Genomic DNA, 27,094 nt, shown 5'->3' on the forward strand with positions numbered 1-27,094 from the left:
GGCCATCCTCACAGTCAAAAATTTTTTGAATGTCTGGTCAAAATTAACAAAATCATAAATTAAGAAAATGAATTAAATTATTTTCAGAAATTCAAAATGCCCTCTAACTCCTGGGCAAACTCTAATAACCATATACCAACATGCAGATACTTCGCTTCCTATTGAGGGCCACAAAAAGCAAAGTCCTCACCAAAGGTACTATGAGAGAGAGCCTGCAAACCCAAGACTCACAAATCTCACTGCCAAAATCCACTGCTGAGGGCAACTTCTTATCTCCAAGAGACATAATAATGCCCCAGTCAAAAGTCCAGCTCTCATCTTTCACGAATATAACCACTCTTACCTACGCAGCCCCATAAATATGGTACAATATTTATTTTTTGAATCCAGGTTTGAATAAAGTCCTCTGTAGTGTGTGTCAGATGGAACGGTCAGAGTTCACTCTAGAATAAATAACCACTGTAGACAAGACTATTACTTAAAGTTGAGTAAAGAATAAACAACAAAGGCATTTCAAAACACTGACAGCTTAAGCCTTGTGAAATAAAGTGAAATATTCCTAGGGAAATCCTGCCAGTGATTTATAAATCTATAAACATAAATTATCAAACATTTTAAAAATATAGCCCCTCCTTTACTGTATTTTCATAGATACAGATGCTGCCAAATTGAGAGAAGAGATTTTTTTCAACAGTGTTTTTAAAAAGATTCAGTAAAATGTTAACTCTGCAATCAGACCTCATTATTCTTATGCTAACATCTACTTTTTTTGGTTGTTGTTGAAACACAATGCATCATTCCCTTTAACCAAAACCTCCCTACATATGGTGGTACTTCGAGAATTCTGAATCAAGAAGTGGTAACATGGGATTAGATGTTTTCATTACAATTATTCCCTATTTGAGCTGGATCAGAGTTAGTTATTACATAATATTTGAAAATGAAATGTATCCCCAAACTTCTTTTCCAACCAGGTGATTCCCTCTGGATTTTGCTGAAAGATTTCATAAAGACAACTCCCACAACTTTCTCCTCTGAATATGTATGAACAACTGAACAATTCGTACCACTTTCCTCTGACTCATGTACTGTCTGAAGCTATGATGCATGGTGAAATATGAAGCTGAGAGTCTGATGGTAATCAGATTGGACACCCAAAGTTAAAGAGATGGAGCCTGAGTTTAACTTTCTCTCTTTCCTATAGTATAGGCACAAAGGAGTTTCCTCAAAAGGTTAGATACTGGAGAACACTGTATACTTTTCTGCTGCAGAGGCCACAGGGTAGGAAATTGGATTTGAGCTACCAATCTTACTCTACTTCAACCTCTACTTGGGAGAGATATTGTATCAACACTGATTGTCAAGGGAATGTTGTCATACATTGCTGGTGGGAATAGGAGTAGGTACTATTTTTGTTAGTGCAGCAAGCCAACATTAGAACTTTAAACCTTCACTCCTAGGAAACTTAATATAGTAATTAAGAAATAAGTGAGCCAATTTGTATAAATATTCATCTTGTTTTGTTTAAATCAGTGAGAAAGCAGTGCAATTTAAGCATCTGCTACTGGACACATAGAAAATAATTTAGGCTTTAGTATTAGAATTTTTAACAGAATTCCAAATGTCCTTTAGTAAGGCAGCTCTGCTCACCACTATGCTACCTACAACGAGCATCCTTTAGGATATTATATGGATCTATAATCACTATGGCATGACAATTTAATTGTATTCTTAAGTAAAAAATGTGGCATACATGTAATCACTTTATATAAATATATAGCAAATGATATGCAGTAGAATATATATATGGTAAGGATATAAGTATCACCAATATACATATGTGAAGATATATATGCACACAAAACATATATAATTTAATGTGCATATAATATGTATGTACATATATAAGAGTATGCACACATATACATATGTAATTATGAAGTTAAAGTTTTACTAATGGTGGAGTTTCAGGTGACATCAGTTTCTTGACTCTGTTTTCTCTCTTCCTAAAATCATAGATTATATGTATACAAATAATTTAATTTCCAGTAAAAGAATAATTCTGTATTCACAACTTGGACCATAAATACATATAATTTTACATTCCTTAGTCTTTAAATATCAGTAGGATGACTAAGCTGACATAAGTTTATACTAGAATACTGTCCACATCTGCTTCTGCAATCTAGAACAGAATTTGTCTGATTCCTTCTGACTCTTAAACCTCCATACCATAAGATATCAGCTGAAGTAACTGCTGCTCTTCCTATGATAAGAACTAAAGTATGTTAGTGCACTCTGTAGTTAAATTCGAAGGAATTCACTCACAAACACACATAAAAATAAAGTCAGAAAATATGAATTTGTAAACAGTATAACATACTAGAAAATTATATACCTTTTTTTTAGCTAAGGGGGAGTAATACATACGAAAGAATGCCCATAAGTGATAAAGACTTACCTATTGTTGTAAACAACTCTATTTTGCTAATGTGAATGTCCCAGTTTTCTACATTCCCTTCGAATTCTAAGACGTCAATTTACCCTTTGCTCCTCGCACAGTTTAATCAGATTCCTCTGTAGATTTTCACAGGGTACCTCTGTGCCCTGGTGAAAATCCAGGGCCTGCCAATTAGCCATATGACCCTGGGAAAATCACTCTTCCAAGTTTGTTATTCACCAAAAAGTTACCAGAGCAACACCTGTCTTTGAAGTAATTGGGAGATTTTTTTTTCAAAAGCCCTCATGATTGTAACCTGGTACCTAATAATGTTATCAAAATGTTTAGGATCTTCCCTCACTCAAAATAAATAAAACTTTACTGTGGTAACAACTGTGGAAGTATGTTCAAACAGCTTCCTTATTTTATCTTCTTAAGGTCATTGGGTACTGATTAAAATCAAGTGCCCTTTGCAGGTAAACAACATAGATTCAGGAAAGGTAAAACATAATATCAATGGGTATACATAATCCTAGGCCTTTTTAAAATAGATTCTCAGTAAATATGCAAAAAAAAAAATTCTTTCCTCTTTGTACACCTGAGCGAAGACCTACCTGTGACACTTACCTCTTATCTACTCCAAAGAAGAATGGATATTTTTGAAAAATCTAGCAAAAATGAATAATTTTTCTTTGCAGGAGCCACCATTTTAAATGCTTAAATAGGAGTGACATCAGAATTGGTGAAGTTGTAAATAACTTAAGGGTGATCTTTGGTCCCAGCCTCACTCTTGACAGGCAAATTCTATGTAAGAGTATGAATGTTATCTCATTTCTTTGATTTTCAAAACTGGATTTCCTGGGGGAAAAAATGAATAATTATATAAACATTAAAATATGTTTTTTAAAGTGTGAAGTCTTCTAAAATGAAATGCCATTCATTTATTCAAACTAATACTATTTTATATGATAAAAATATCTTGGTACTTGGCATGTGCCAGGGAACATCAAAATCACCACCCTTGCTTTATGATGATAAAAAATCTAATGTAATGAAATAAACCTCAAAATCTAATTCAATAAAAAGTGTAAACAAAGTTGAAAAATCAGCAGTTTATGCTACAGATATTTATTACCATAAAACGTTTTTATCTTATTATGTAAACCAAGGTGATATAGTGAAACATAAACCTTAAATATTTTCCTGAAATTTAATTCTCTGGGATTTGTAAAGAAGTACCCACTGGATGTTTGGCAAATATTTGGCAAAACCCTGATAGGCCTGGAGATTTACTCAGACCTATCCTCAACATACACCCAACTGGAAAAAAAAAAGAAAACAAAAACACAACCACGACACAAAAACAAAGAAACGCTTCTGGTGGTAGCAATTACATATTAATCAGCCTATCAGTTTATTTATATTACCTTTCAATATCATGATATTATTTATTATTACAATTGTCCTACTTTATGTAATTCAGTTCTTAATAGAGTATCTCTAAGTTTTAAATGTTTTATTTTCACATATTTATCAGACCTGTTAACAGGAATCTTACTTTGTCCATTTTGATTAGTTTTACTTGTCAGGTATGTGTTGTCACTTTCTATGCAATAGAGATCTGCATTCTCTCCTCCACACTAAATAATTTCCCAAATATTTTCAGTATTGACTATCATTCTTTTATGTCTGAAACCTTTCTTGACATTCAATAAATTATTTAACAAAATATTTATCAAGTAGACTTTATATCATCCATTATTAGAATTTTATACTGTATACATGTATATATTTTATTTGTTACATAATGAAATAAATATGTGGAAGAAATGGTTCAGTTAATTTTATACATATATCCCTCACCTGTAGAGACACCCCAGAGGGGGTCTAACTGCCTCTCAATGTGGAAAGTCAAATCCTTGGTAGACCAGACTAGCTGGCATACAACAGAAAACGAACATAGACTTTTATCAACATGTTACTCTCAGAGGGACATTTTTCCCCAGGTCATTACCAGGATTAACAAGCTGGCAGCTGCATATTATACCACAAGCTTCCCTCCTTTGGAAATTGTCTATAAATTAATAGCAAGATCTGGCATAAAATCACAACCAGAAACCTGAAGACATAGTTCTGAGGCTTTCATCTGCCTCTTTCTTGCCAGGGAGGGGCAATAGTTTGCTCTGAACATCACCTTCTCTTTCTACCATGAAGTGAATTCCTTCTCAAAATATCTGGTAGTACTTTTTGAAGATCAGAATCAAAATGTGTTAATGCAGGTGAATATGCTTTCAAAAATGGCATCAGTTTTTTTTCCCTATAATCAAGAATAGTACCTGATATATTGAGAGTATACAATTGGTATTTTAAATTGATTTTATATGGTATTTGTCTTTCTTTTTCTGTCTTACTTCACTTAGTATGAGAGTCTCTAGTTCCATCCATGTTGCTACAGATGGCATTATTTCATTCTTTTTTATGGCTGAGTAGTATTCCACTGTGCATATATACCACTTCTTCCTAATCCAATCATCTGTCGATGGACTATTTTGATTGTTTCCATGTCTTGGCTATTGTGAATAGTGCTGCATTGAACATGCGGGTGCATATATGATATCACTTATATCTGGAATCTAATATATGTCACAAATGAACATTTCCACATAAAAGAAAATCATGGACTTGGAGAATACCCTTGTGATTGACAAGGGGGAGGGTGAGGGAGTGGGATGGATTGGGAGCTTGGGATTAGTAGATGTAAACGATTGCCTTTGGGATGGATTAGCAATAAGATCCTACTGTGTAGCATTGGGAACTCTGTCAAGTCACTTATGATGGAGCATGATAATGTGAGAAAATAGAATGTGTGTATGTGTGTGTAACTGGGTCCTCGTGCTGTACAGTAGAAAAAACAATTGTATTGGGGAAATAGCAATAAAAAATGAAAACAAAATAAAAAATAAAAATTAAATTGATTTTCAGTTATAATTTATTATTTCCATTCTCAAATTAACAAATTATATTTTAATAAAGATCAGAACGTGATGACCACAAATTTTCTTTCATATGAATTTAGTACCATAACTGAGAAAAAGTCCCTGATCATTTTTGTAAAATAGGATGTGTCTCTTGAGTGAGAGTAGAGGACATGCACTATATATGATGTGAATTGAATTGTTTAAATTGTATGAAAGTATGCCATACAATAGCGAAGTACACACATAACAGGTGGCAAGATAAATCATATCAAAATGAAAACACAGAGGAGAGGACAAGATGGCGGAGGAGTAGGGGGACACGCTCGCCCTCTCCCACAAACACAACAAAAAAAAGCACATCTACAGAATAAATGACTCGCACAGAACAGCAACCAATTGCTGGCAGAAGAACCTAAACTCCAATAACGGCAAGAAGTTCGTGACATTACGGGGCAGAATGGGAGAAAAGAGGAGAGTGAGAGAAGGTGAATCCGAGTGGGACGGGCGCTCCCAAAAGGGAACTGTGGAGGAGAAACGGATCCCGCACCCTGGAAAGTCACCTACACTGGGGAAAGGTCAAACGAACCGGAGGAATCTCCAGATGCAGAGAAGAGTGTAGCAGTAAGTTGGAGTATGGAAAAGCCGATCAAGAACCCAACGGATCATCTGAACTATGGGCACAGTCACCAAAAATTGAGACACCTGGGTGGGGGCTGGGAACCGAGTCCTTGGCTCCAGAGGTTAATCCCCAGGCTGGGGAGGCGGGGCGGAGTGGAAACTGCTTGGGAGGTCTAGAAATCATTTGACAGGGCAGAGACTGCCTGGGAGACTAGAAAACAAAGCTGTCACAGAGGAAGGGAGCAATACTCTAGGGGCAGGGAAGTGGAAAGCCGCATCAGAGGGAACCTGGGAGAAGAGCCTGGTCTGTGCCTGTGCTGGGGAGGGGAGAGAAGAAGGGGTGGGTCCCCATAGAATACCCCCCATGCCACAGCAAGCTTACAGTCCCACTAGCTAGCTGAAAGCTGTGCTTCCCAGTGCATCCCCTCCCCCCACCCCCGCCACCCCCTATGCTCTTGCAGAACCTGGGGCTGCCTGCCATCCAGGAGGGCTGGCCTCAACAATTGCCTGAAGCCTACCACCGCAGGGGTTGTCCCTGCACAGGCCTGCTTGCCCTTTGGAGGGGCTACACTTCCGCAGAGTAGCACCAAACACCACCAGCCCCCGAGAAAAGGCCTGCAGCTCAGAAAAGCTAGAACAATCCTAGCCAGGCTGTGAATAGATCTGCCTAATTCCCGGACGGTTTTTCTGAGTCAGGCTGCCCCAGGGAGGAGCCTCTTCGGTTTCCAACGGCCCTGCTACCCTCCCAAGCCCCCAGGGGATGCCCTAGTAGATCAGCTATATAGGACTGCCAGCTCCAGGCAGGACCCCCTACAGCCCAGAAAAGCTGCAACAAGCCTGGCCAAGCCGGGAAAAGATCTCAGACGGGTTTTCTGAGTCAGGCTGCCCTGGGGAGGAGACTCTTGGGTTTCCAGTGGCCCTGCTACCCACCCAAGCCCCTAGGGGGTGCCCCACACCCATGGAATAGCTGCTCAGCCCCACCAGCCCCCTAGAAGAGCCCCTGCAGCCCAGAAAAGCTGCAACAAGCTTGGCCAGACTGTGAAAAGATCTGCCTACATTCTCAGGCCAGCCTTCTGAGTTGGGCTGCCCTAGGGAAGAGCCTCTTAGGTTCTCAGTGACCCAGATAGCTGCTCCAGCCCCAGGGGGTGCTGCACTCCTGAGGAACAGCAGCCCAACACCGCCAACCCCCTGCAAGAACCCCACAGCCTAAAAACACCAGACCAAGCTCTGCATGACCAAGTGAAATCTGCTACCATCGTGGTGTGGACCTCCCATTCCTGTCTGCCCTCAGGAAGTCCTCCTTTGCTTCAAAGAAACACTGTTAGCCCCATCAACACTCCAGAAAAGCCACACTGCCTCAAAAAAGATTGACCAACAATGCCAGCCCTCAGGAAATATTCCACAGACGTGACAAGGCAAACACTGCCCGATCACGGAGAGTACAACTCCCTCAGGAGAAAGAAAACAACAAGCAAGATGAAGAAGCTGAGAAACCACCCCCAGTCAAACCAACAGGAGAACTCACCTAAAACAGTCAACAATGAAACAGACCTCTGCAGTGTGACAGACCTGGAGTTCAAAAGAAAAATAGTGAAAATACTGAAGGAATTAAGAGAAGATATGAACAGTAATGCAGACACCCTCAGAAAGGAACTAGAACATATAAGGAGGAGCCAAGAAAAACTAGAACATTCATTTGCAGAGATGCAAACAGAACTAAGGGCAGTAAAAACCAGAATGAATAATGCAGAAGAACGAATCAGTGATATGGAAGATAGAATAATGGAAATCACTCAATCCGGTCAAAAGACAGAAACCAAGTCAAAAAACTGGAAAGCAATATAAGAGACCTATGGGATAATATAAAGCAGGCCAATCTACACATAATAGGAATTCCAGAAGGAGTAGAAAAAGATAAGGGGATGGAAAATATATTTGAAGAAATTATCAATGGAAACTTCCCAAATCTAAAGGATACTGGGTTCAAGATACAAGAAGCACAGAGGGCCCCAAACAAACTGAACCCAAATAGACCCACAGCAAGACACATCATAATAAAAATGGCAAAAGTTAGTGATAAAGAGAGGATCCTAAAGGCAGCAAGAGAAAAACAGATTGTTACCTACAAGGGAACCCCCATAAGAACATCAGCTGACTTCTCTACAGAAACACTACAGGCCAGGAGGGAATGGCAAGAGATATTTAAAGTGCTCAAAGGAAAAAATATGCAACCTAGAATACTCTATCCAGCAAGAATATCATTTAAAATAGAAGGGGAAATAAAAATTTTTTCCAACAAACAAAAACTTAAAGAATACTGCAACACAAAACCCAGGTTAAAGGAAATATTGAAAGGGCTTCTCTAAACCAAAAAGAAAGGAAGGAAAGGGAAGAAAAAAGAAAAGAAAAAAGAAAAAAAAAGAAGAAGAGGAAGAACTAGGACTAAGGAAACCGCAGTTAGAGAGCAGTCACTCAAATAAGCCAGCATACAGATTTAATCATGAACAGGCCTCAAACAAAATAAAATTAAAAAGAAAAAAATAAAAAAGAGTCATCAAAACCACAAAATGTGGGCAAGGGATGTTAGGAAGTAAATAACCCTTTTTGTTTGTTTGTATGTTTCTCTTCTTAATTTTAATAGAGTAATGAAGTGTTTGAACTTACAGGACCATCAGGCTAAAACACACAATTATGGGAAGGGGTTAGCATACTTAAAAAACAGGGCAACCACAAGCCAAAACCAAATATTGCATTTGCAAAAAATGAAAAAATAAATAAACTCAAGCACATAATAACAGGAGACCATCCAACCAAGAAAAAAAAAAAAAAAGAAAGGAAGAACGGAAAACCATAGAATCAACTGGAACAGGAGGTTCAAATGGCAATAAATAATCATCTATCAATTATCACCTTAAATGTCAATGGACTGAACGCCCCAATCAAAAGACACAGACTGGCTGAGTGGATAAAAAGGCAAAAACCTTCAATATGCTGCCTACAAGAAACTCACCTTAGGACAAAGGATACATATAGATTGAAAGTGAAAGGGTGGGGAAAAATATTTCACGCCAATAGACATGACAGAAAAGCAGGAGTTGCAACACTCATATCAGACAAAATAGACTTTAAAACAAAAGACATAAAGAGAGACAAAGAAGGACACTACTTAATGATTAAGGGATCCATCCAAGGAGAGGATGTTACTATCGTCAACATATATGCCCCAAATACGGGAGCACCCAGATACATACAACAAATATTAACAGACATAAAGGGAGATATTGATGAGAATACAATCATAGTAGGAGACCTTAATACCCCCCTCACATCAATGGACAGATCCTCTAGACAGAAAACCAATAAAGCAACAGAGATCCTAAAGGAAACAATAGAAAAGTTAGACTTCATTGATATCTTCAGGACACTACATCCAAAAAAAGCAGAATACACATTCTTCTCAAAAGCTCATGGAACATTCTCAAAAATCGACCACATATTGGGACACAAAGCGAATCTCAATAAATTTAGGAGCATAGAAATTATCTCAACTATCTTCTCTGACCACAATGCCATGAAATTAGAAATCAACCATGGGAAAAGGAAAGAGAAAAAACCTACTACATGGAGACTAAACAACATGCTACTAAACAAACCAATGGGTCAATGAGGAAATCAAGAAGGAAATTAAAAACTACCTTGAAACAAATGATAATGAAGACACAACCTCTCAAAATCTATAGGATGCTGCGAAAGCAGTGCTCAGAGGGAAATTTATAGCGATACAGGCCTTTCTCAAAAAAGAAGAAAGATCCCAAATTGACAAATTAACCCTCCACCTAAATGAATTAGAAAAAGAAAAAAAAAGTCCTAAAGTCAGCAGAAGGAAGGAAATTATAAAGATCAATGAAGAAATTAATAAAATAGAGACTCAAAAAACAATAGAGAAAATTAATAAAACCAAGAGCTGGTTCTTTGAAAAGGTCAACAAAATTGACAAACCCCTGGCCAGACTCACTAAAAAGAGGAGAGAAAGAACCCAAATAACCAAAATTAGAAATGAAAAAGGAGAAATCACAACGGATACAGCAGAAATACAAAAAACCATAAGAGAATACTATGAACAACTATATGGCAACAAGTGTGACAATCTCGAAGAAATGGACAATTTTCTAAAATCTTACAGCCTGCCAAAACTGAATCAAGTAGAAACAGACCAACTGAAGAGACCGATCACTAGAAATGAAATTGAAGAGGTCATAAAAACATCCCCTACAAATAAAAGTCCAGGACCAGATGGCTTCACAGGTGAATTTTATCAAACATAGAAAGAGGAATTGGTGCCCATCCTCCTGAAACTCTTTCAAAAGGTTGAAGAAGAAGGAATACTCCCAAAGACATTCTATGATGCCACCATCACCCTCATTCCAAAACCAGACAGAGATACCACTAAAAAAGAAAACTATCGCCCAATATCATTGATGAATATAGATGCAAAAATTCTCAACAAAATCTTAGCCAACTGCATCCAACAACATATCAAAAAAATTATACACCATGACCAGGTAGGGTTCATCCCAGGTTCACAAGGATGGTTCAACATACGCAAATCAATCAGCATCATACACCACATTAACAAAAAAAAGTCAAAAATCATATGATCATCTCAATAGATGCAGAAAAAGCATTTGACGAAGTCCAACATCCATTCATGATCAAGACCCTCGCCAAAGTGGGTATAGAGGGAACATTCCTGAATATAATCAAAGCCATTTATGAGAAACCCACAGCAAATATAATCCTCAATGGGGAAAAACTGAACGCCTTCTCACTCAAATCTGGAACAAGACAGGGATGCCCACTCTCACCAGTGCTCTTCAACATGGTTTTGGAAGTCCTAGCCACAGCAATTAGACAAACAAAAGAAATAAAAGGCATCCATATAGGAGGAGAAGAGATAAAACTGTCACTGTATGCAGATGACATGATAGTATACATAGAAAACCCTAAGGACTCAACCCCAAAACTACTTGAACTGATTAATAAATTCAGCAAAGTAGCAGGATAGAAGATTCACATTCAGAAGTCAGTTGCATTTCTCTATACCAGCAATGAACTATTATAAAAGGAATACAAAAATATAATACCTTTTAAAATTGCACCTCACAAAATCAAATACCTCGGAATACACCTGACCAAGGAGGTAAAGGACCTATATGCTGAGAACTATAAAACTTTATTCAAAGAAATCAACGAAGAGGTAAAGAAATGGAAAGATATTCCATGTTCCTGGATTGGAAAAATCAATATTGTAAAAATGGCCATACTACCCAAAGCAATCTACAGATTCAATGCAATCCCTATCAAATTACCCAGGACATTTTTCACAGAACTAGAACAAACAATCCAAACATTTATATGGAACCACAAAAGACCCAGAATCGCCAAAGCAATCCTGAGAAACAAAAACCAAGCAGGAGGCATAACTCTCCCAGACTTCAAGCAATACTACAAAGCCACAATCATCAAAACAGTGTACCAAAACAGACAGACAGACCCATGGAACAGAATAGAGAATCCGGAAATAAACCCTGACACCTATGGTCAATTAGTCTTTGACAAGGGAGGCAAGAACAGAAAATGGGACAAAGAAAGTCTCTTCAGCAAGCATTGCTGGGAAACCTGGACAGCTGCATGCAAAGCAATGAAACTAGAACACACCCTCACACCATGCACAAAAATAAACTCAAAATGGCTGAAAGACTTCAATATACGACAGGACACCATCAAACTCCTAGAAGAAAACACAGGCAAAACACTCTCTGACATCAACCTCATGAATATTTTCTCAGGTCAGTCCCCCAAAGCAATAGAAATTAGAACAAAAATAAACCCATGGGACCTCATCAAACTGAAAAGCTTTTGCACAGCAAAGGAAACCCAAAAGAAACCAAAAAGACAACTTTCAGAATGGGAGAAAATAGTTTCAAAGGATGCAACCGACAAGGGCTTAATCTCTAGAATATATAAGCAACTTATACAACCCAACAGCAAAAAAGCCAATCAATCAATGGAAAAATGGGAAAAAGACCTGAATAGACATTTCTCTAAAGAAGATATACAGATGGCCAACAAACACATGAAAAAATGCTCAATATCATTGATTATAAGAGAAATGCAAATCAAACCTACCATGAGATATCACCTCACACCAGTCAGAATGGCCATCATTAATAAATCCACAAATAACAAGTGCTGGAGGGGCTGTGGAGAAAAGGGAACCCTCCTACACTGTTGGTGGGACTGTAAACTGGTACAGCCACTATGGAGAACAGTTTGGAGATACCTTAGAAATCTATCCATAGAACTTCCATATGACCCCACAATCCCACTCTTGGGCATCTATCCGGACAAAACTCTACTTACAAGAGACACGTGCACCCGCATGTTCATTGAAGCACTATTCACAATAGCCAGGACATGGAAACAACCCAAATGTCCATCGACAGATGATTGGATTCAGAAGAGGTGCTATATATACAAAATGGAATACCACTCAGCCATAAAAAAGAATCACATAATGCCACTTGCAGCAACATGGATGGGACCAGAGAATCTCATCCTGAGTGAAAGGAGCCAGAAAGACAAAGACAAATACCATATGATATCACTCATAACTGGAATCTAATATCCAGCACAAATGAACATCTCCTCAGAAAAGAAAATCATGGACTTGGAGAAGAGACTTGTGGCTGCCTGATGGGAGGGGGAGGGAGTGGGAGGGATCGGGAGCTTGGGGTTATCAGACACAACATAGAATAGATTTACAAGGAGATCCTGCTGAATAGCATTGAGAACTTTGTCTAGATACTCATGTTGCAACAGAAGAAAGGCTGGGGGAAAAATGTAATTGTAATGTATACATGTAAGGATAACTTGATCCCCTTGCTGTACAGTGGGAAAATAAAAAAAAAAAAATGAAAACACCCATGCAACAACCCCTGAGGTGGGAAATAGACACTTGTTTTTGCCAATTTTAATATTTTTTTTAAATTAAAGTGTACTTGATTTACAGTGTTGTATAATTTCCATTGTAGAATATAGTGACCCAGTCATAAATAAAACTCTCTCTCTCTCTCTCTCTCTCTCTCTCTCTCTCTCTATATATATATATATATATATATATATATATATATATATATATATACACACACGCATATATATATATACATATATATATATGTATAATTTTTCTGGTAATATCTTCCATCATGTTCTATCACAAGAGACTGGATATACTTTCCTGTGCTTTACATTAGGATGTCATTGCTTATCCTTTTTTTTTTCCACACTGAAAATATTTTAATGAAACTATCATTTACTATTTGCAATGCTTGCTAAAATTTATATTTTTTTCTTTGACTTCAGAGTTATTATTTATTTGTTATGAAGATTTTTATTTTTTTCTGTTGTAGCTGGTTTACAGTGTTCTATCAATTTTCTACTACACATCATGGTGATCTGGTTACACATACATGTATAGATTCATCACAGGTGATTAGGCATAGTTTCTATTGTATACAGCAGGAGCTCATTGCCTATCCATTCCAAATGTAGTAATCTGCATCTATTAACCCCAAGCTCCCAATCCACTCCCCTCCCTCCCCTCCCCACTGGCAACAACAAGTCTGTTCTCCAAGTCCATGATTTTCTTTTCTGTGGAAAGTTCCATCAGTACCTTATATTACATTTCAGATATAAGTGATATCATATGGTATTTGTCTTTCACTTTCTGACTTACTTCACTCAGGATAAGAGTCTCTAGTTCCATCCATGTTGCTGCAAATGGCATTATGTCATTCTTTTTTATGGCTGAGTGGTATTCCATTGTGTATATATACCACTTCTTCCTAATCCAATCGTCTGTCCATGGATATTAGTGTTGTTTCCATGTCTTGGCTATTGTGAATAGTGCTGCAATGAACATGCAGGTGTATGTGTCTTTTTCAAGGAATGTTTTGTCTGGATATAAGCCCAAGAGTGGGATTGCTGGGTCATATGGTAGTTCTATGTATAGATTTCTTAGGTACCTCCATACTGTTCTCCATAATGGTTGTACCAGCTTACATTCCCACCAACAGCTCCGGAGGGTTCCCTCTTCTCCACACTCCCTCCAGCATTTATTTGTGGACTTATTAATGAAGGTCATTCTGACTGGTGTGAGGTGGTATCTTGTGGTAGTTTTGATTTGGATTTCTCTAATAATCAGGGATGATGAGCATTTTTCCATGTGTTTGTTGGCCAACTGTACATCTTCCTTGGAAAAATGTTTATTCAGGTCTTTTCTCATTTTTCCATTGGGTGGCTGGTTTTTTTGCTGTTGAGGTGTATAAGTTGCTTGTGTATTCTAGAGATTAAGCCCTTGTCCGTTGCATCATTTGAAACTATTTTCTCTGATTTTGTAAGTTGTCTCTTTAGTTTCTTTTTGGTTTCCTTTGCTATTCAAAGCTTGTCAGTTTGATTAGGTTCCATTGGTTTATTTTTGCTTTTATTTCTGTTGCTTTGGGAGACTGACATGCGAAAACATGCGTAAGGTTGATGTCAGAGAATGTTTTGCCTGGAGTTCCCGCTGTGCCAAAGTGGTTAATGAATCCGACTTGGAACCATGAGGTTGTGGGTTCAATCCCTGCCCTTGCTCAGTGGGTTAATGATCCGGCATTGCCATGAGCTGTGGTGTAGGTCACGACGCGGCTTGGATCCAGCATTGCTGAGGCTCTGGAGTAGATTGGAAGCTACAGTTCTGATTAGACCCCTAGCCTAGAAACCTCCATATGCCATGGGAGTGGCCCTAGAAAAAGCAAAAAGACAAAAAGTAAAATAAAATAAAGTAAAAGATGGGAGGAACCATCTCTCAAAAATGAGAAAAACAGTATCACTAAAATAACATGAGAAAAAAAAAAGTTAAAAAAAAAGAATGTTTTGCCTATGTTCTCTTTTAGGAGTTTGAAGGTGTCTTGTCTTATATCTAAGTCTTTCAGCCATTTTGAGTTTATTTTTGTGCATGATGTGAGGGTGTGTTCTAGTTTCATTGATTTGCCTGTAGCTTTCCTGATTTCCCAGCAATGCTTGCTGCCAAGCCTGTCTTTTTCCCATTTTATGTTCTTGCCTCCTTTGTCAAAGATTTATTGACCATAGGTGTCTGGGTTTATTTCTGGTTCTGTATTCTGTTCCATTGGTATGTATGTCTGTTTTGGTACCAGTATCATACTGTCTTGATGTCTGTGGCTTAGTAATAGTGCCTGAAGTCTAGGAGAGTTATGCCTCCTGCCTGGTTTTTGTTCCTCAGTGTTGCCTTGGCAATTCTGGGTCTTTTGTGGTTCCATACAAATTTTTGGATTGTTTTTTCTAGTTCTGTGAAAAATATCATGGGTAATTTGATAGGGATTGCATTGAATCTGTAGATTGCTTTGGGTAGTATGGCCATTTTTGTCACATTAGTTTTTTCTGGCCCAGGAGCATTGGATATCTTTCCATTTCTTTGTATCTTCTTTGATTTCTTTGATTAATGTTTTATAATTCTCAGCATACAAGTCCTTTACCTGTTTGGTCAGGTGTATTCCCAGGTATTTGATATTTTGGGATGTAATTTTAAAAGGTATTGTATTTTTGTATTCCTTTTCTAATATTTCATTGTTAGTATGCAGAAATGTGATTGATTTCTGAATGTTAATCTTATAACTTGCTACTTTGCTGAATTTGTTGATCAGTTCAAGTAATTTTGGAGTTGAGTCCTTATCCATTTTAAAAATAAACTCAAAGTCCATTCTTCCTTTGCCCCAATCATTAATTTCTGTGATGTCTCTAGGAAGCAAATGCATCTCTCCTACATGTTTTTCTTCAATTACTTCTTTATCAATAACCCATGTTAAATGTCCTTGTTAAACATGAAGGTGATTCATCTAGGAAATGCAAGAACAAAAGCCAGATGGCCATCCAGGTCTGGCAGGACCGACTCAGAGGAAATGAAAAAGAAGACACCCATGCTCAGGGTAGAAGGGAAATGGGAATTATTAAGTGAAATATTTTACAGATAGAGAGACCAGGAGATATAACATCCAGTCCTTCAGGGAAATGGGGAATACTGGAAGAAGGATTGTGCCAGTATAACAAAGCACATGAGGCTACTTTACATTTAGAAAGTGTGGGGACCAGGAGGCACTCTGTTCCACAGAACAAAGCCTAAGCTTTAGCCCACATGACTTTTATTGAGGAAGATGATGAGATTAGTGGGCTTAAGGAAGGTGACGAGATTAGTGGCAAGAACAGGCATAGGCAAGGTTGAGATTATCTTCTTAGTGATGTCAAAGGGGGTACCTGCAGGATATGGTGCAGTTGATTAAGTTGTTTATGGAATAACATGACTATCTTGTCTTTGAAAGAGACCTTGTACTTTAGAACTCTGCATCCACAGATATTTGCCTTCTGTAGAGTTCAGCTGTTCAGTGCACTGCAAGAAGGAGAGGTGATAACAGAAGCAAGAAGGAGAAAGTAGTAAGTATCAGTGGCAGAAATTCAAAGGAATTAAGAATATGAAATTGAATTGAAATGACATTGAGGGTATTTTATAAACAAATCCTGGCTAGTTACTCTACTTGAAGAGGTCACTTCATACAAGTCATTCTTCCATCTCTTTTCTATTTGTTTTTTCATTTTAAGGTAAGATCAAGTTTGGGGGAGCCTTCCAAGGCAAAACAAATCCTGTAACTAGTGTATGGATGAGAGTGTGTTTGACTTGCCTGAACATCTATGGAGGAAATATTCTTCACTCTGTGTTGACACTAGAATAACATAATGGTGAGTGACCTTTCCATGATGTTTTGTCAATTGCAAAACCACTAAAATGTGATTCCAACACATTCTAACCCCTACTGATAGACAAAATAAATTCCGAGTAAAGAAGTTTTGACACTTCTTTATTTGTCCTATTTCAATATTTCAATGGGAAGTTAAAATTAGGTAAATAGATGGAGAATCATCAGTGAGTGCAGTCTTTGTTTAGTAAATATTCTTTCATAATCCTGAGTCTATCAAAACACCACACTTAACCAAAAGCTAATTAAGAGAAGAAATATTTGTCTACCAGTCCTCTTGATGGAATGTTGAAGGACAGGAGAATTAACCAAGAGAGCTGAGTTAACCAATGAAAGCTCTTGGTTTATTCATTCTATGTTCATCTGTATTCATATTATTAGGTAATGACTGAAAGTTATTTAAGCATCAGAGCAATGCTACTATCTTAATAATAGAAATCAATTTTAAATAATCAGTGCATATTTACAGATTTCCAGGCACATGGTGGACTCCATGTAAATAACTACCTATAGGTTAATTTCAGAGTTTAGAAAACTCAGACTTACATAATAGGTAAATAGGAATACAGAACTCCAAACTCAATTGTCTTCACAAAAGTCTTTAAGATAAATATGTTCCACTATTATCACTAGAAAAAAAATTATTATTTTGGATCTTGACATTATATTAGTAAGGACACGGCAGTTCTTCCCTGCAGTTTCTGTTCAAAAACTTGTCAGTAATACAGACAGAAAAGATACATGAACACATGTTACACATAAAAAAATCTACCTAGAACATTTGATAGGATGTTTGGCCTGCCTGGGATGCTCTTTTTTTGGCCATGGCTTGCAGCATGCAAGAGTTCCCAGGGCCAGAGATCAAACCCAAGCCAGAGCAGTAACCAGAGCCATGGCAGTGATGGCACCCAGTTCTTAACAGCTAGACCACCAGACAACTCCAGGCCTTGGATAATTTATATAATGCTACTTGAAGAGAATGCTTTTAGGAAGATGTCTGCCAGTGAATTTGGAGAAGCAAATGGGCTGATTCTCATATGCTGTCTGTCTTCAGCTGTAATTCTTAAATGATGCTAACAAAGGGATAATTTTGCCTGATATAATTCAGAATTGTGAAGTTGATATTTTTCAGAACTGGAATTTCTGTTGGCCACAACATCAAGGATGTTTGTACCTGGGCTCCTCTAGTATTTCCTGGGCACATCCTCCACTCTGACTTTCTGGGAGGAAGCATATCTCCCCATCAGCCTCCTTAACGCTGTGGTCACATCTTTGTTTCTCAAGCTGTAGATGAGTGGGTTGAGCATTGGTGTGAGGATGGTGTAGAAGGCAGATACAATTTTGTCTTTCTCTGGTGTGTGGTATGAATGTGGCAGCACATTGGTGTAGAAGGCTGCCCCATAGAAAATGATCACCACCATAATATGGGAGGAACAGGTTGCAAAGGCTTTTCTCCGGCCCTCAGCAGAGTTCATCTGATGAACAGTGAGCAGGATGCGAGTGTAGGAGACAGAGATGACAGATATAGGGATAAGCAGCATCAGCACACAGCAGGCATACATGAGGGTCTCGTAGAGTGATGTGTCAACACATGATAGCTTCAGTACCGCTGGTATCTCACAGAAAAAGTGGTTGATCTTTCGGGACCCACAGTAGGGGAAACTCATAGTAAAGGGAGTCAGCATGAATCCATCCAAGGAACCACCAATCCAGGAGCCCACCACCATAAGCAAGCAAATCCTACGGTTCATAAGGAGAGGGTATCGAAGAGGGTTGCACACAGCCACATACCGGTCATAGGCCATGAGGCCCAGCAGGAAGAATTCCCCTCCAATCAGGGTCAGATAGAGAAAGATCTGAACTGCACAGCCCAGGAAGGAGATGGTCTTTTCCTTGGAGAAGAGGTCATGCAGCATCTTGGGGACAGTGATGCAAATGTAGACAGTGTCCATGATGGAGAGTTGGCTAAGCAAGAAGTACATGGGTGTGTGAAGACGAGAATCTGTGTGGATGAGCAGAATCATGACCACATTGGCTGTTACAGCCACCAAAAAGATGGAGAAGACCACAGCAAAGATAAGCCCTGGGAATGTAGGATGTGTGATGAGGCCCAAGAGGATGAAGTCAGTGGAGTTCTGGTGAAATGCCACCATGTTCATGACACATGCTAGCTCTAGAGCTGCAAAGACCAAAAGTTGTTGAGTTTATGAATTAACCAAATTCAGAAATTCATGAGTTTATGTATTAATCAAAATATAATACATAGACATCCATCTGTTCTTTCATAAATTGATAGAAAAGACACATGAAGCCAATAAGTATAGATAAGTTTCATCTTTTTTGGATTCTGTTGTTATTAAGCTGCTCTGCAAATGTTAATCCCTCCATCAGGGATTAACAAGGCAGTAATATAACCTTTAATTAAGGGTCAGGAGTCACTGGCCTGTAGTCCAATATTGTTTTACCAAGGAAGCTCAAGTCTTAGGCACAGTTTAAAATGTGAACTTGGATTTGTTTTTCTCACAGGATCATTTGGTGTTATAAATCTCAAGTGAGGGCCACCTTAACTTTATTACACTAGCATGGCTTTGCTTTCATCGTCAGGGTGGTATTTCTGATTGACTCCATTGAGTGGGTTCAGATTTTATGATTTGGTATGGCCTCATATAATTTCATGGAGACTTAAGCTACTCTTAAATCACTGTTCAGCCAAACATCAATAGAGTTTCTCTGACATTCTGAAGTTATCAAAATGTTATAATGTCCTAGGAATTCATTACTAGTTGCCTTAAAAATAATTTCTTATTTATTGTTCTATGTTGTTAATTGATCATTTATGTTAATCAATAAAGGTAACTCCAGATGGGAAAAATACAGTAATACTAAAATTCCCTTGAATAAATGGAATTAACTTTTATAATTTTTATTCTTGAGAAATGTAAATGTACTTTAATTAGATATGTTCTGGGACATTGAAGGATGGATTTATTATTATTATTATCATTTATTATTATTTTGTAGTTTATCTCTTTCCCCATTTCAGTGACAGAATTACTGAAGCAATATATTTCCATTAAATGTATTCCCTAACAAAGTATATTCAAAGATACAGTCTTTGAGGTATCAGGAACAAATAAATTCTCTTTTATGCTGAAGGAATACTATTTGGAAAATAGACATTTTTCTTCTGAGTGTTATTCAAAATGGAGTTAATTATAAGTTATATTCTAGATGAGTAAAATTCCAGAAGGCAAAAATAAAAAGCAATTGTATGTTTTTCTCTGCTGAAACTAAAATTTAATCAGTTTAGGGGGAAAAAAGTAAATGCCTGCATGCTTAATAAAATCTACCTAAATTATCAAATATTGACTGTCAACAAGCCTGGTGAAGGTTAGCAACTTTTGCCTTTGTTTAATATGTGAAAGATTTAATTCTGATAGCCACAGCTCTGAATCATAAATTAAAAAAAACTAAGTTTAAGATATTACGGTTAAAGTTATATTTGTAGGATTCTGCAACAACTGGTTGGATATAAAGATATTAATGTAGGTAGACAATAACTTTGCCTTTACCAATGATCTTATTTTTCCTGCTAGACACAATAGAGATTTTATTTGTCGCTTAGTGACACTATCAGATCCAGTCCTAATTGTCATTTTTCAAATATACTGAAAAAACTGAAGTAACTAAATATTTGGAAAATTGCCTAAGAAAATGTATAAAGTTGCTTTACAGTCAAAATATGGGCCAAATGATTTTATTTCATAGAAACACTCAGATTAGACTCCACAAAATAATTTAAAAAATAAAGCTTTCTCATTGCCTAAATATCTTTGACTAAGAGGTGGGGAGTGGGATGGACTGGGAGTCTGGGGTTAATAGTTGCAAACTATTGCATTTGGAGTGGATAAGCAATGACATCCAGCTGTACAGCCCAGTGGATAAGCAATGACATCCAGCTGTACAGTTCCATCACAAGTGACATATCCAGGGTAATATGAAAAAATTATATGTATGTATCTGTATGAGATTGGGTCTCTGCTATAAAGTAAAAATTGATAGAACAGTGTAAATAAACCATAATAGAAAAATAAAAATTATAAAATAAAAAGCTTTTCTAACGAGAAAAAAATATTGGAATGCACATTTTTTTTTTTTTACTTCTTAGATCCTGTTTCGGCGTAGTTCCTAGAATAGTAGAATATGAAAGCTGAAGGAGAAAAAAGAACCTTAGAAAGACTTTTTCATTATTTTTAAAACAACCAGAGACTCAGTTAATAAAAGAGCCACACATTGGATACAGGGTGCTTGGGTGTGTGTTTGTTTGTATGTACATGTGTGTGTGGGTCTGTGTGTGTATGTCTGTGTTTGTGTAAGGGACAGAATATTTGCATGAAAGAAACAGATCCTGTGAGAGTCATAGCACTATAAGAGGCCTAAATACAGAGGTTCATATTTTACTTTAGTCAATGAATCAAATATATAAAACTACTGACACATGATTGAAAAATAAAATTAATAGTGCTGTGGTATATTTGACACAATAATTAAGCAGTGACAATATCCACATTATGAACAAAATAACATTTTATTATTTACTTCCATGTACATAATTTCCCAGCATCTAATTTTAACATTAGTGTCAATATTATTGTTTTATGTTATGTGTGATTTTTGTGATTTGATTTATTTTCACATACAAGATCCAGGATTCCATTCCTCATCAGTAATCTTTCTACCACTATCACCATTATTATCATTATTCCCTTCTCTTGGGTCTTCTCCTATTTCACTCTATAACTAGAGCCCTTCTTAAAAAAAAAATGAACAAACTTGAATCTTATGATCTTAGTCACAGGCTTTACTACTGTTCAAGTCAGAGAATCTCCTGATTTTCAGGATTAATCAAAAAATCACCCACCAAGGCTACATAGTTACCTGGTGGTAGGGAAGGGGATGGGGTGTGGAAGATCCAAACTCTGGATCTCTGTCATGGGAAAGAATGGGCAAGTTTTTCAAGACACCTTGATTTCGTCTCTGATGTACCACGTGGCGAGAAGAGGTAAGGACGTCAAAGAGGGTCTCTCTGCAGAGCACCACCTGGTAGAAGCTGCCTCTTTTAGGACAGTAGTACTGGAATTATTCTGGGAGAAGCTACAGGAATCCACACACAATTCAGACTCTAGAGCATTTTGCAAAAAGAGATCTTATAAAAAGAATTAGACATTCCATCTCCTACCAGGGAGATGGAATGTCTAAAATGGTGAGGTCTTGGGACAATCCCATCTTATTCACTATATCTGTATCATATGATGTTTTGACATCTTAGAAAACACTTTTACCTAAGGAGAGACTGCCCTCCCTGGGCTAGCCAGTTTTTAGAGATAGTGTTCAGCATGTCTTTGATGTGCAAACTTATCAGTTTTGAGACAGACCTCCTCTCTGGCATTTGTGCGCCCCTGGAGGCAATTTTCTCTACCTGAATCATTCCAGAACTAAGTACCTGGAAAACAGAAATCACTCCGAAGCCAGCCAAAATTGTTCAAACCATCTAATCCTAAACTGTTTCCACTGCCCTGCCTTATTTTTTTTCAGAGAAATTCCCAATAATAGCTGTGGCCCAATGCTTTCTCCCTGCTCCTTCCTGCCTTTTGCCTCCAACTATCCTGGTGACTTTTCCTGCCCTTGTTTGGTATGTTGTGGCTCCTTTCTATAGGATCTTGAATATAACAAATTTTGCTTTTATTGAATCTCTCCTCTGTCTCCTCTAGTTGCCATGGTTCACTGACCACCTCATGGAAAAATGCAAAATACACTCCTTGCCATGAATCTAGCATACTATAGATATAGGATAAAAGCTGGCTATTCTTTCTGTGTAATTCTCCACCTCAAGCAGAAAGAGACTCAGATTGAGATTTATAAAACCTTAAAGCAGGAAGCATTAATGAGCACATAAGTGATAACTGCCTTAAAAATGGTAGTATACAATAAGAACCAAGAGAAGGTTGGAATAAGTTTGGTTAGAAAAAACTACAATATCAGAGATGGAAGCTGAGCTGACTTTAAAGTCTGAGGCTTAAAAAGGAGAGAGAAAAGCATCATCAATGGTGTAAACAATGTCAGAAAAAAGATAGCAAGCAAGAATTACCACGGCATAAATGGGTAAAGAAATGCCCAGTACAACTGTAGCTAAAGGGTGCCTTGGAGAGCTACTGTGTGTAGAATAGACTGGGGTTGGCTTATTCTGGGGCTGGAAGTAAAGGCTGAGAGACTTTTGATTCATTTGGAAATTAAGTACAAATGTAAGTTGTTTGATAAACCATTATACATGGTAAAATAGTAAAGGTATATGACAGTTTTATAAGGTTGAAAGCAAGTTGATTAATATTATATACTGTAAATAATTTCTTTGAAGCCTCACTAGGCTGTGACCAATGAACTACATTTTTTTTTCTTTACTTACACCACTTAGACCTATACTCATTTATCTATTTTTGTATATTAGGAAATTGTTGGGCATTGTTTCAGTTATTGAATAATCAGATTCTCCCTGTTTATCCCTATGAAACTTAGTATCCAATGATGTGAATTTGTTTATTTTTCCATACTTTATCTCTAATGCTCATAGCCATACATGTCCATAAACACCCTTTGCCTGCTCTGTTCATCCAGATGGTAACTGATTTAATCAATGGAATGGAAACTAACCCTCTACTTTCCCTTACCACTCTCACAGTCAATTTGGAAATACTCAAAATGGGAAATCATATATGAAAAAGAGAGAAGCCTTTCCTTGCTTAAAAATTTACACTACAGTAGCATGTAGATAACATTCATTGAACATATATGGCACCAAGAATTAATTCAGTAGAAACAGCATGTGTTCTAAAGTCAGATATCAATTTACCTAATAAATATTGCTAAGGATATCATAAATGGTCCAGAAAAAAAAGTACGACTGTGTTCCTGGAGTATTAAATTTAAAGTTGTCAGATGCCAGAAGGATAGCTACTGTTTCGATTCAGAGATATAGCCTTATGAGCAGTGGTGTCAGTTTGTGCAATGATAAATGGAAATAAAAGAATCAGCCGTAGTGAAAATCTACTCCACTATACTAATGCTATAAATGAGTAAAGGATCGGAGGGAAACAACAACAGCATAAAACTAGGAGTGTCAGGGGATCATAAGAAGCTGACATGTCTGACTCCTAATATAATGTGCTTATGATTGCATGGTACAAGTAAATATCTGAAATGTAGACATAAGGCCATTCCACTACAGTTGCTCAGCTCAATGGTCTCTGATATGCCCATGGTAGGAAGATTCTCAGGAGATTTTTTTAAGAAATGTTGTTTGTCTACAAAAAACAAAGATATGTTATTTGGGGCACTCTTAGAACACATGAGTTTGCCTACTGAGTAAGAAAAGGAAAAGGGAACTTAGAAAATAATCAGAAAAAAATAATTAATTCAGTGCATTTTCATTTCCTCCCAACGATGCAAAAAACCTCCACCTACAACTAACTACACACAAAGAGGATAACACTTGCCCTATACAGAGGGCAATCCTTGTTTTTCCTTTAGAAATATATATCCTAGCCATTAAGGTCTAAAAACACTGCATCTTCCAATCATGAGCTCTTACATACACTTTTTCTCTTTTTAAATACATTCAAGCCATTCTACACTATTACCGGATTCTTTTTAGCTTTCTGGCATCAAATCAATGTATCCTCTTCCAAAGGTGAATGTATAAATTTGTACTTCCTAATCAAATTTATCCTTCTTAATTTTGATGATACATTCTAATAGTCCCAGAATGATGCCTAAAGAAAACATCCCAGTTTGTAAGAAAAGTTCTATGTGTTTTCCATGAAAACATTAGCTCTTACCTCAGAGCAGCTGAGCCCAAGCCTTAGTTAGGCAAAAGTGAAATGGAAGACTTATTAAATTCTTGGATATGGAGGTGGGGCTATGTTAAAAGTAAGCTTTTAATTAATACCGGATTTCAGCATCCTGCAGGAGCAATCCTTAGTTTAGTAATTAAGCTATGGTTCCTGGGTTCATCTTGTTCATTAGAGGAGGATCAGCCAAAGTCCGGCCCTCTTACCAGAGGGTTCTTTCTTCTCCCAAGGGAAAGGTTGTAATCATTTATTGATAATTCTTCATAAAACTACTTATCTAATCCTGGCATCTCTCAGAATAATAAAAAAATATAATATGGATATGACAATAAGATTCATTCTAAGTTTAAAATTAAAGCTTAAAATTCTAAAATGGGTTGGGACAAACAAAAAAAAATCCCTCTTTTTCGTGGCATTGTCCTATTTTGTTTGTGTCAGTTATATTAAACATGTCTATTTAATACAGAGGTTAATTGTTTCTTCGTAGTCGTTCATCTAGTGAGTAGTGGAGAAGGAATTTGTATGCAATATGAAATAAAGGAGACATTATAAAGAACAAAGAAAAGGCAGAGAAAGAGAAGAAAGTAGGAAGGGAAACATGAAGGGAGGGGAAAGAAAAAACATGTGATGGAGTAAAACAAAACATGTTTTCTAAAAGTTATTTTGCATCACTATATTAAGATATTAAAGATGTGATAAAATTTCTAAAACAAAATCATTTAATTTCTCTAGAAAGGTAAATGGTCTTTTTTGAAAGATAAGCAGCTTAACTAATAATAATTTCTACGATGAGATAAATATCATGACAGAATTGTTTTCACACTTTAGGCCTGCTGATGGATATGTTACTTATTATTATGTTTAAATTTTGTTGATGTATAGTTGATTCACATGTTAATTTCTGCTGTACAGCAGAGTGACTCAGTTTTATATATTACCTATATATTCATATTATTTTCAATTTTGGTATATCACAGGGTATTGAAAATAGTTCTTTGTGCCATACAGTGGGACCATGTTGATTATCCATCCTATATATACTATAGAATGGATAATCCTATAGTATATAGGATATATACTTCTGTTAATCCCCACCTCCCAAGCTTTATATTACTTATATAATTTCTAAACATCAGAAATTTATTAGTATAGATCTTATACCTCATACCCTCTGTATTACAGATGAAAAAATTCCAACAATTTAGAATGTTATTCACTAACTAGCTAATTCTTCTTGAAGATTTTTTTATTGGAATTATCTATAAATGTAGAAGTCTTTCAATTAGATATAAAATAGCATTGAATATACTTTTCCTTCTACTGTGACACTGCTCACTAAAGTCCCACCAAGGTCAACTGGATATTGGTCTTAGTCCTAAATGGACTAATGGGTGGTAAGTTTGATAATACCTGAGCAGCTATAGCTACCAAGAGGTTGATTTATCAGTCAACAGTCATGCCAGTTTACCCCAGTGAGCATAAGACTACCATTATTAATTAATTTATGTACTTAATTATTAATTTATTTTTGTCTTTCTAGGGACATGACCATGGCATATGGATATTCCCAGGGTAGTGGTTGAATCAGAGCTACAGCTGCTGGCCTACACAACAGCTACAGCAATGCCAGATCCAAGCATGTCTTCAACCCCCACCTCAGCTCACAGCAACATCAGCTCCTTAACCCCCTGAGCGAGGCCAGGGATTGAACCTGTGTCCTCATGGACACTAGTTGGATTTGTTTCTGTTGAGCCATGATAGGACTCCAATAGTATCATTATTTTTATAATCCATGTCATGAAAATGGTTGAGAAGTACTGCAGTAACAATTAAGTTGGTCTTCTGGTATAATTATTACATTTGCAAAGCAAAATGGCTGATGAACACAATTTTTCATCTGCTGTTGAAATTATTTTACAGAGTCCAAATTATTAATATATAATGGATATTTCATGACTTCTCAATGTCCCCTTTTAATTTTTTTGCTCATCTTTCTGTTTTAGCACTTTCCTGCCTCCTCCCCTTCAACTCCTTCAGCCCTTTCCAATAATATTCCTTACGCAGTGGTAAAAATAGGCATAGCTCTATATCATAAGATAGCTATTCTCAAATTCTGGATGTTTGGTTTGATTTCAAATAATTCTGTTTGATCACCCTATTGACACTTAGAGTAAATTTGAAACCACATTCCTCAGCTGGGACTCAAACTCAGCTAAAAGTCAGATTGGGACTTTAATCCAATCCCTAACAATCCCTGTATTGGAGGGGCCTTAAACCCACTGTCTT

At 37.0% G+C, this 27,094-nt stretch overlaps 1 protein-coding gene across 1 annotated transcript; it reads right to left on the bottom strand.

Moving 5' to 3' along the window:
- Window positions 1-18,085: 18,085 nt before the first annotated feature.
- LOC125124164 (olfactory receptor 2T2) lies at window positions 18,086-19,072 on the bottom strand. The gene has a single exon (XM_047774314.1). The coding sequence runs from the start codon at window positions 19,061-19,063 to the stop codon at window positions 18,089-18,091; it is 975 nt and encodes a 324-aa protein (XP_047630270.1). The 5' UTR covers window positions 19,064-19,072; the 3' UTR covers window positions 18,086-18,088.
- Window positions 19,073-27,094: the final 8,022 nt, after the last annotated feature.

This window comes from Phacochoerus africanus, chromosome 4, assembly GCF_016906955.1.
Source record: "Phacochoerus africanus isolate WHEZ1 chromosome 4, ROS_Pafr_v1, whole genome shotgun sequence".
Taxonomy (NCBI): Eukaryota; Metazoa; Chordata; class Mammalia; order Artiodactyla; family Suidae; genus Phacochoerus; species Phacochoerus africanus.